Source organism: Zosterops lateralis, assembly GCF_965231275.1.
Source record: "Zosterops lateralis genome assembly, chromosome: 3".
NCBI classification, from domain to species: domain Eukaryota; kingdom Metazoa; phylum Chordata; class Aves; order Passeriformes; family Zosteropidae; genus Zosterops; species Zosterops lateralis.
Window position 1 is genome coordinate 44,064,046 of NC_139764.1, and position 10,926 is coordinate 44,074,971.

The window sequence follows — 10,926 nt, forward strand, 5'->3', positions numbered from 1 at the left end:
GGGGTGACTTGACTTGGAACAGCACAAGATAGCTAGAATGAATTTTAAAAAAGCCCAACTAAAAATAAGCTATTCAAATCAAATATACATACTTTAAATTAGTTTATGTTTTAAAATGAGTGAAGCTTTTCCTTATGAACCATCCACATGGGAACAATGTTAATGTAACAGATGCTTCAGAATTAATATCCTATTGCTTTCAGAACAGCATTGCAGTGGTCTATATTCAGAAGACTGTCCTCTCTGTCCCAAGAGTTATGTCATTTTACTTTTAAAACCACTGAAAAAAAAAAAAAAAAAAAAAAGCTTACTTTGCCAAAAAATTTTTTGCTTGTTAGTAAAGATTTCTGCTTCCTACAGAAAAGTAGGAATAATGCTAAAATAGATTCATATGTTTTTCTCTGAACTTGCACTATTTAAAAAAAGGAGATAAAGTGAGAAGTACAGGGAAAAAATACTAAGGCTATTATTAATTTATAAGGATAATTCCGGTATGTGCATAAATATTCTCTGATGCAGCATAATTTAAGAGAAAACGTTGCTGACCTCCAAGTCAATAGTGACAATTTAGACAAGCAATCGATACTTGCCACTGAGGACCAAAGCCATTTATCTTACATTCTATTTTTGTGCACTTTTAGCCAAAGTTTTATGTGTTGGATTGTATTATATCATATACACTGCTTTTACCTGGAACTGCTTCTGCAAGATATAATTATGTCTTTACATTTTCTGATTTCAAAGACAAGAAAAAACTGTAAATTTTGTGGTTTATGAAGGGAGTGAAAAAAAAAAAAGAAAAAGAAAAAAGCTACGTATCACATTCCATTATAAACCCTAGAAACTTCTCCAAAGGTACGGAGAAGGAAAGGAAGCTTTCCAACCCAAAGGTCAACATTACCCCTGCCTGCCTTGCTTTTGAATTCTTACTTACTCAAAGCTGCACCTTGACTGCATTACTTAGCCCAAGACTCCTCAGTAGAACCTGAGACAAAAACACAAAGCCTACCTGTTAATCCACAGCAAAACCTACAAACACACGAAAGCAAGCAGCCCTGCCTCAGCTGCTGAGGTTCATTTAATTCTCTACAGCAGCTGTCAGCAGTACTTTTGTCAGCTCTAAGTCTCCCAAGTCCAGTCTGCCAGAACCCTGTGTCACACTGTTTATGGCAAGCTCCTACTGAAGCTTTCTTGGGCTCTGATACCTTGTAAGGACTGACTGGCTCCCACACAATTCTCTGACATCTGACCACACTTGTACTTTCATTGGTACAGATTTTCACCTCAGGATCAGCTTCAGGAAGCTTTCACAGGATTCTCAGTCACCGATTTTCATGAGATGGGTGAAAGCGCTGGTCAACCTCCACCTGTCTGTCAAGCTTGACTGAGAACTAGCAACAGAACAAAGTCTGGGACAGAGACAGGAAAAAGTAAACAAGTGCATATGTAGAGTACAAAGCTGTGCCTTTAGAAGACAAGGCTAAAAATGCAGGGGTGTGTGTCCAGCTGAGCTGGCCATGGAAAGAGGTCACCACTGACAGGCAGTCTGCTGACCCTACTCAGATATTAACCACCTCAGCACCTCCTGAAGTTTTTCAAAATCCCAAACTACAAAGATGAACAAGCATCTCTTCTTCCCACGAGACTGATTCTCAATAAAATGTCAAATTAGGCTGTTAATTATATTTGCTTCATTATAAGGAGATGAAGAGTGAGAGATCATTCAGCTTGATTTTGTCAACAAACACAGTCTTGCTAAATGTACCTTTATTGATGAGTCCGCAGTCAACTACTAAATTTGTCAGTCATTTTCAGTGAAATCTGACATAATATGCAGTCCACAAAGTGATTTAGTCTCTGCATTTAATGCAACTGGAATGGACATAGAAAAGACTCATCATTAGTGCCTGCACTGAGAAACACAGCAGTGTGGGCTTACTTGCAATATCAGGAGGTCCAGAGCACCTTCACTGGACAATGCTAAAATAAGTGAGCTCCACAGAAGGCTGGGCTTTGTATCTTCTGCTACCAGTGCAGCTTTTTTCTTTTTTTTTCTTTTTTTTCCCTGAATAAATCAATGAATGGAACTAAGTAGGCCAAGCAGAAGTTATTTAGAATATTCTCAACTAATCCACTTCATAAGATAAGACTAAAAAGGAACAACACTCCTCCAAAATAAAAAAACCCACACATTTTTATCTCTGTCTACTCCTGTGATCTTGCAATCATATTCCTGAGGTTTAATACTTTTTTCTTCTCTGCCGCTTTGCAAAAGATCCAAACAAACACGAAGGAAGGAATTAACTCAATATAAAGATTTGTATTCACAGAATGCTGACACGCACAGAAAAAGAACAAACCAAAGAGCGAAAGCAGCTCTTTCCCCTTTTTAATCTACTTCACTTAGAGTAATCTGCTACAGCTCATCTGCATTACATGTTTCACTGCAAGCAAAACTGAGCTACCTGACCTCCCTGCAGTACCCACTTCACCCCAGAGCTTGAAATGGCCGAGACGTGCACCCCTTGTTTCTGCAGCACTCCTTGAGCAGACAAGCTTTTATACAAGATTTACAGACTCAAAGAACAAAACCTCTGCAGGCAGAGGTTTCTGTTTGTTTTACATCGACAGCGTTCCTTAAAAGAAACAGGACAGTAGGGTCCTTCTGAATTGCCAAGTGGCTGTAGTAACAGCGGTGGCGTGATGGTACCCTAAACATCCTAATTACATAACACTTGTACATTTCTACACAAAATGAACAACAGCCAAAGCATCAGAAGCAAAGTTAAAAGAAACAAAGAACGCCTTTTTGCAACACAAACTGATGCCTCCTTTTCTTTTTTATTTTGTGGAGAGAAGGGGTGGGGTTGTGGCAGGGCAGGGGGAAGCAGACTACAGCACCTTTATCTAATGAAAATTGGCTACCAATCCCTGCTGCCATGGAAGAAAAGCCTGCTCCCAGGGAAGGCTACTTGCCCTCTTCTGGCTGTTCCACTCAGTGGGCAATTTAGAGGATGACTGTTGAAAACTTTAATTCCACCAACTCTGGCAGAACTGGTCCTCTTCCCTATTCCAGTGCCAAAATATAAAAGTGCAATTCCAGTGCTACTCATTAGTAGTTTGCAATGTCTCAGACATCTGTCTACAGAATAACTGAAAATCCTAAAAAAAATCCCGATTCATTTGGAAAATACCATCAGCTTATTTTGCGTACTCTTTGTCAATTATTTTGTGCCATCAAAAGTTGGGGGATTGTTCTATCCTGGGGGTGGCCTAACCATGAAAAACCATGTCATACTAAGATCTTACAGATGAAGGGTGGGGGACAACTGGCATTTTAGACAGGACTGCACATCTACTGCCAATGCCAAACCTGACCTGCTGAGTTTCAGTTTCCAAGGCCACCAGCGTGTAAGTCTTTACACACCTACAAAAGACGAAATAACTTTGTGACCAAGCATGCTACTCCCTGACGGACAGGACTACCAGATTTCAGACATCATCTTTTCTTAAGGAGGTCCCACATTTTAGCAAAACTTCACCTCATAGCACCTCATAGGTTGTTCCCATATTTTGGTTCCATTAGGCCAGTGCCTGAAGAAGTACATGCTGAGCCACAGGACAACAGATGGCATACAGGCAAACTCTAGAAAATGGTGGGTTTTAATCTGTTGCATAATTGTTCGCTAGTAGAAGACTGACTCTCACAAATCCAAAAGGGCCAATTTTTAGCTGCCACCCCCCACGGAAATGTGACAGGAATAACGACTGAAAGGGCATTAGCATCAGCCAAGTAGCAGAAGATTACACAGAATGTGTGGGGCTCTCTGATTAGGCCCTGTAGCTGAAGCCCTACAGTGAGTAACTTCCTACTCAATAAGATTTGTGCCATCAATTAAAACACACAATTAGCAATGAATCCACCTGGAGTGCTAAAAGCAGGTCTGTCTGTTCCTTCTCAAGTTTCTGAGGTCATTTTATAATTAGCATTTATCTGAGACTTTTACAAAAAATTAACTAAGCTTCCTACTCACGAACTTTCTTTGGATAGCACTTGTTTGTAACCAGTTAGACAAGGATTTCAATTAAACCTAAAAGCATGTTCCTGCACAAATCTTGTTCAGAAGTGTGAATTACAGTCTCATTAACTGATGAACAAAACAAAAAAAAGCAGTGAGCCACCAAAGTCAGGACACTAAAACAAAGGCCTTTTGTCTCAGGATTGATCCTATTTATTTTTTTCCAATTACTGAGAACTGCCTAAAAGAAGTGTACTCTATCTTCTGTGACACCAAGGTAAATGTGAACATGAATACAGAGAAAGTCTGAATACTGCACAGGGAGAAACACAACTGAGGGCCAAGAATGCAGGCAAACTACAGGCTTTTCACAAGGGGTCGTTAAAAGGAAGACTTTATTACAGAAGGTACTTCCAAGAGAGGAAGAAAAGTAGACGGAATGAGTGAAGACTGGAACACTGTTTACATTTAAAGCCATCTGACCTATAGATAAAACGAACTGTTTTCTAGAAATGGAAAGCCTATTTTCCACTATAAGTCAGAAGTACCTAAGGTGCTCAACTTAAGAAAGCAAAGGTTTAAAACAGACACATTTGACCTCTATGGTTACATGTTGAAGATGTACTTGAAAGAAAAGAAAGACCCTTTTGACTGAAAGGCTTAAGAATTAAAGGGCATAAACCAGTTGCAAGTAAGCTCAGGCTAGAAATGAGAACATATTTTTAATCAGGACAACAAGCCTCTGGAACAGCCTCTTCCTACGACTGCCAGGAATTCAAATGAACAGACAAAAAGCCATCCCAAGCCTTCACTAAACAAAGGTAGACTGCCCACCTACCATTTTACAGAGACCAAGAGTTACTTAATAGAAATAGTAAGCAGAATTGATAGCTGGGAATGTCTATTCCAATCTTGTGTGAGTCAGTGAAGCCAAGGCAAATAATCACTAAAACAGGTTATCAACTTTTTGACAGATTTCCATTTGAATGTGTGGTGATGATTATTTGGGAGGGTAATTAAACTCCTCAAAAAACCAGAATTGTTGTTCATTCTGTCTTTGACCTCTACTGGTAGCTAATTCTGCAACTGTTGAGATAACACACAACTATTGTACACAACCACACAAAAATACCAGAGAAAATACAAATTACACATTTTTATGTCACAGCTATTGCAAAACACTGCCCCATGATAAGATTTACTTTTTATTCACACCAAGGATTCCAGGTGATAGTAGTAAAGAACAGCTGGAGCAGTAAACAAGGAAAAACAAGGAAAAAAAACTACTCAAGTGAAACAAGACTGGCTTTATCAGGCACTACCAGATCCTCTTAAGTAGTCTCAGATTCAAGAAGCCTTCTAATAAATAGGGACACTTCTTTCTCCTGCATACAAACTCACTAATGTTCCTAAAACACTCAGAATAATAAAAAAATACAATACAGAAGACATCTGAGGTCCCTTGGCTCATCCTTCTTTCTTCTGCCAAGGCAGGCATACCTACATCTTGTACATTTTGTGGTATTTTGAAGGCTAAGAGACAGACTCCTCCTTAAATACCAGGCAAGGACTGGGCCTACAAAAGGCAACTCATATACAATACTGAGCATTTTCCTACAGAAGACATATATTCTCATTTTATAGAAGGCGTCGTTATTCCTCTCCTCGGTGTGAACACATTACTCAGTAGTAACTTTACAACAGCATTTATTTACAACTAAGTAAACCCTGCAAAAAATCATACACTTGCTCTTTCAGTATTAAAAAAAACCCACTTATTAAAAATTCTTGTTATCCTAACATTATCCAATGCAGCATGGGTTTACAGTAATGAGCATTAACTCCAGTAATAACTGCTCGAAACAGGGAAACTGTGAAGAGCAAAACTACTTTTCTCCTTCCCCAACTTCCAAGTGGTGCCTTCCTCCCTTGTCTCAGGGTTGCTCTACCTCAGAAATTCCCACTAGGCCTTTGTGTAATGAGCTGGGCAGTGAAGTGTCCCTTGACTGGAACAGGAAGCAGCCCCAGCATGGTTAACGTGGGGGCAACACTGACCATGGAAGGAACTCCTGTTGCCTGACCACGGGAGGAATGACAGCAGGAGTAATCAGCCATCCCCTGACAGGCCTGGAGCACCCTGAGAGGAACAGACTCCATAGTTCCTGGATTTCTGAAAATTCCAGCAATTACCAACCAAGATTGTGTTCAGGGTCGAAATTTATGGATGACTAAAGCCAAACATCTAAACAGCCCTAAAAGCTGGTCCTGAATGAAGCCTTTTGGCTCTCCTGGACCACAGTGGGCTGCCATCAGCAACTCCCTGAGAAGGATGTCTCTCAGAGCTCACAGTTTGCAAAGTTCTGAGGATCAGCACCCAAAATGGATGACAGAGCCTGGGCTGAAACCTTCCATTTCTTGAGACTCAACTCATTCCCACTGAGAAATGCCAAGATATTTGAAGTGAGCATTTCACTGAACTCCAGGGGAATTTTTAACAGGTACACCTCTACACATTTATACCCATATATTTATATCCCTGTATCTAAATATAACCTTCTTGTGTCAGTGTGTACGCATGTGTGGACTGACTTAGACACTCTTCTGCCAGTGTAGCATGAATGCTGGATGTATAATGAAGTCACTGCATCAATTATAGTAAATCCTATCACTTTGTATATCACTTAGTTAATGTTAAATTAGTCAATGATTAAGTTCTGCTAAATCCTTTAGGTACTGATCATTGACCAAGTCTGAGACTAAGACTGGACCTAGCTGCACCTCAGCTCCATGAGGAGTTTACAAAGTAAGGGGTTCCACTCTGAATCTTATGACACAACAGGAGGGTCTCCCTTACCAATGTGTCTTCAGCCTCTGTTTAAGTCATTCTAAATGAATTCTAACTCAGTTCCTCCTTTCTCAATCCACAAGGGGTTTTTTCCTTTTTCTTTTTTTTTTTTTTTTTTTTTTTTTCCCTGATCCTCCTCCCCATCCCACTGTTGGGGTTGAGGGAAGCAGGAAATAAGTGAGTTGGCTGCATGGTGCTTAGTTGTGAGCTTGGTTAAATCCAGGTGATATCTGGTTTTGCCACTACCTTTGAAGGTGATTCCATAAGCAACCTAAACTCATTTGTGACAAATTGGCATATTTGACTGGATGTCAAATAGAAGCACGGATTACTTAAGAAAGCACAGAATAAATCCAAGCTCCAAATTCTCAGAAGAATGGGATTGTGTTAACTGGCATGATTGCACAGCTGTGAAAGGACAGCTAAAGGTGGCCGGGGCCAGATAAAGGATGGAAAAGGAATTATTTGCAAAACGCTAGGAACCTGGTTAGAAGCTGCTTATCAAGATAGCAAGAATAACAATAAAAGGATACTATAACTAAAGGAAGAAATAAAGCTCCTAAAGGCAACTGAATTAATACCATCTTTGAAAATGGAGCAGCTGCAAAATCAGTTAAAGGAAGAAAATGAGAAAAAAATGTTGGAGGAAAACACCATCCAACATTAGGTTGGAGGATAACATCATGTTTATGTGGGCTTTCCATCCTCCTCACATTGTATAGATTAGGAAATTAATTGTATCCCCTGAGGAATGGGATGGGAACATATAGGATGACTCTGATGACAGCAAACTGAAGAAAGCTGATTCTTTTTTCCCCCTCAGATTCCTCTGAATATAAGCTCAGCAAAATCACTAAAGCAAAATACATTCTCATTCCTGCTGGCCCTCAACAACTGACAAAACCACACAGATACAGGAGCACAAATTTCAGTATCAGTACAACAGGATGCTGAGCAGCTGGGTGTACAACCTGGACAGCACAGAGTTAAAACCCCTGCAGTGAACAGAACAAGTGTCATTCACCAGCCACAAGAGTTAATTTATGGCTCTGGGGGAGAAGCGAAGGTTGTCTACTTGCTTTGTAGTGGAAGATCACAATGGAACTACTTTGGGTTTTGATTTTGAATATCCAAGCCTGGCACCCAATGGTCAGCAGTGTGTGGTCCTTTGGTTCCAATCTTGCCCCTAAACCTGACAGAAAGCAGGGGGTACAGCGTGTGTACTTCATGCACTCCCTGCACTCCCAATTCCAAGACTGCAATGCCCAACTCCTGCTGCAGCACAAAATGGAAATAATTCTGGGGTGGCAGCAGACTTAGAAAAATGACACATTATTTCCAGAACCCACTGTACAGTTCACCCACTTGGCCAGTCTGAAAACTGGGTGGGAGCTGGCACCTAGCAATTGATTATCAGCTCTTAAATGCCACCAGGGCCCCACTGAGAGCTGCAGAACCCAATATTGCAACTTGAACAGCTACAAGGAGCCACACACCCTGCACAGCAGTGCCAGGTGTGACAGATGTGTCCTTTATGGTCGGTCCCCTTGCAGGAGGATAAAAAGAAACTTTCTTTTACTTGGAAAAGTTCACAATATACCTTTAACGAACTTCCACAGGGGTATAAACATTCACCCACAATTGCTCATCCCATGTTTGCTGAACTTTCACAGACAGTCTCACTCTCTCAGAATGTGAAACTCTACAGATCTAAAGGTGATATTCTAATTAGGGGAAATTCCCTTGAAAAGGTGGGGCAAATGGCAGCAGCAGTGCAGCAAGCACTATGTGAAGCAGAAGTTGAGATGGCACCCAAAAAATGTCAGGGACCAAGTAGAGAATTAAAGTTTTTGAGCACCTGGTAGACAGGGGGTAGTGTGGTGATTCTTCCATATATCTTAAGAAAAACAGAACATTTGCAAATGCCCCATTCTAAAAAGGAGTAACAGCAGCTTTTGGATACTTTAAGGTACTGGAGGAAACATATACCTAGATTTCCTATCATTTCTCACCCACTGTACTCACTTTTAGGAAAGGAAAATCACCTTGTAAGTGTTAAATTAGTCATTGATTAAGTGCTGCTAAATCATTTGTATAAAAATCGCTGATGAAGTTGGAGACCAAGACTGAAGTTAGCTGCACCTAAGCCCCATCAGGAGTTTGAAAAGCAAGAGGATCCACCCTGAACGTTGTGACTCAGCCAGAGTCAACCCTTATCCTTTTGAGTCTTTGGTCTCTGTGTAAATAATTCTCAATTAATTCTAGCTGGACTTTCCTTAGGGTGTTTCGTCCATGCAGTAAGCAACAGAGAAAACCCTGATATCCAAGTTACTTAAGCTGCTCTTCTACAAATCTGTGTTCCTCCCACTTTTGCTAATACCTTTAACAGTGATTATTTAAGTGTCCTAAACCACTCATCCACACCAACACCAACCGAGAAACTTCTGGATTTTCTTTAGAAATGTTTGTTAGTGGAAAACACATTTATGCAGGAAAGGTCCTCACAAGATTCCACACTGCCACTTCTAACTCCAAATTAATGCTCGGAAGCTCCAAAACGCCACCATGGAACATGAACAAAATCAACCAGGCAACTCAAACCCACATCAGGCTAGAAGTCCAACAATTAGATCTCTCATTCTTTTTCAATTCAAGCGTGGCCATTGCTGATGTGTTGTGCAAAAGCCAGAACACAGACAGACACCTATACAACTCTGCAGCCTTCAGACTATCCAAAATGCACTGACCTTGCTTCTTGCCTATTTGCACTATGAATTGCCCTGGCGATGAGCAGACTCCTGTTTCCCCTCACCCTGCAGGGGAACAGGCACCAGTTGCAGGTTGCAGCTCCATTAGTCAACAAGCTACCGGGTCACTAAACAGTTATAAGCACACCCCAAGTAAAAAAAAAAAAAACACCATTACATACAGTATTTTTTAATATTGTCAAACAGCACCTGTGCGTAGCTGACAAAAGTTTCTGTTCCAAGAGATGCCTGTTTCCTCGGGCAGGAAGATCTGTGGCCTGAAAGCTGTACCTCGTTTTGTAAGGAGCCCTCAGGGACCGCATTTCACTCGTGCTGGATCATACCCGGCCCTAGGAATAGCTTTTCGCAGCACAGGGGTTTTAAAGCCCGCTGAGGCAAACACACAGCGCGCTGCGAGGAGCTATTCCTAGGACCGGGAATGACGCGACACCAGCGGGATCGGGGGGAATTTCTTCCCCGCGTGCCCCGGCGGGAGTGGGAGGGGGTCCCGCACCCCTCACCGCGCCCGGTGCCCCCGGCTGGGGCTGGGGCTGGTGGCCGCTCTGCTCCCGCCGCCCCACGGAACGAGCCGCTCCCTCCTCCCTCCCAACCCTTCGGACACTCCGGCTGCTCCCGCTGCCCCGGCCACAGCACCCCCCGGCCTTCCCCTCGCCCCCGCCCCGCCACCTGCCCCCCTGCCCCGCCAGCCCGACCTCTCCTGCCTGAGGAGAGGGTGGAGAGCCCACCCCGCCGCCGCCCGCCCCTCTCGCTCCTACCTGCCGGGTGGCTGCCGGGGCAGCTCAGCAGCAGCCAGAGGTGCAGCGCGACCCCGACCGCACAGGGGCACAGCAGCACCAGCCAGTTTCGCATTGGCCGCCGCAGCCGCCGGCCCCTTCCCCTTCGCGCCGGCCTCTCCCAGCGGCGCCGGCGCGACGGCCCGGCTCGGCCGCCCGCGGCTCCTCCCCGCTCGGCCGGGCCGGGCTGGGCCGCCCCGCGGCCGCCGGGAGCTGCAGTCCCGCCCCGGCCAGGGCGGGCGGCGGCGGCGCGGGCGGGCGGAGCGGCCGCCTACAGCCCCCACAATGCCGCGGGGCGCCGGGGAGCCGCGCGCCGCACATGGCGGGGGGTGCGGGAGGGCGGCCGGGGGCGGCGGCGCGGCCCCTCACGGACCGGACCGGACCGGACCGGACCGGACCGGGACCGCCACCGCCACCGCCCGGCCGCGGCGGAAACCCTGCCCGGGCAGTCCTTGTGCGGTAACCCGCTGAGTGCCTCTTCTCTAGTGTCGTCGCGTTAGGAACAAAATAGCCTTCCAGAA

The 10,926-nt window shown here is 43.9% G+C and overlaps 1 protein-coding gene across 2 annotated transcripts in view; it reads right to left on the bottom strand.

Annotated features, from left to right (window-relative positions):
- B3GALNT2 (beta-1,3-N-acetylgalactosaminyltransferase 2) overlaps nucleotides 1-10,521 on the bottom strand; it is a 28,241-nt gene extending 17,720 nt beyond the window's left edge. For both annotated transcript variants that reach the window (XM_083856571.1, XM_083856570.1), the window contains exon 1: nucleotides 10,388-10,521. In XM_083856571.1, coding sequence (XP_083712697.1) covers nucleotides 10,388-10,481 — 94 coding nt within the window. In that variant the 5' untranslated portion in view covers nucleotides 10,482-10,521. The remainder of the gene's footprint in view (nucleotides 1-10,387) is intronic.
- Between the last annotated feature and the right edge of the window lie 405 nt (nucleotides 10,522-10,926).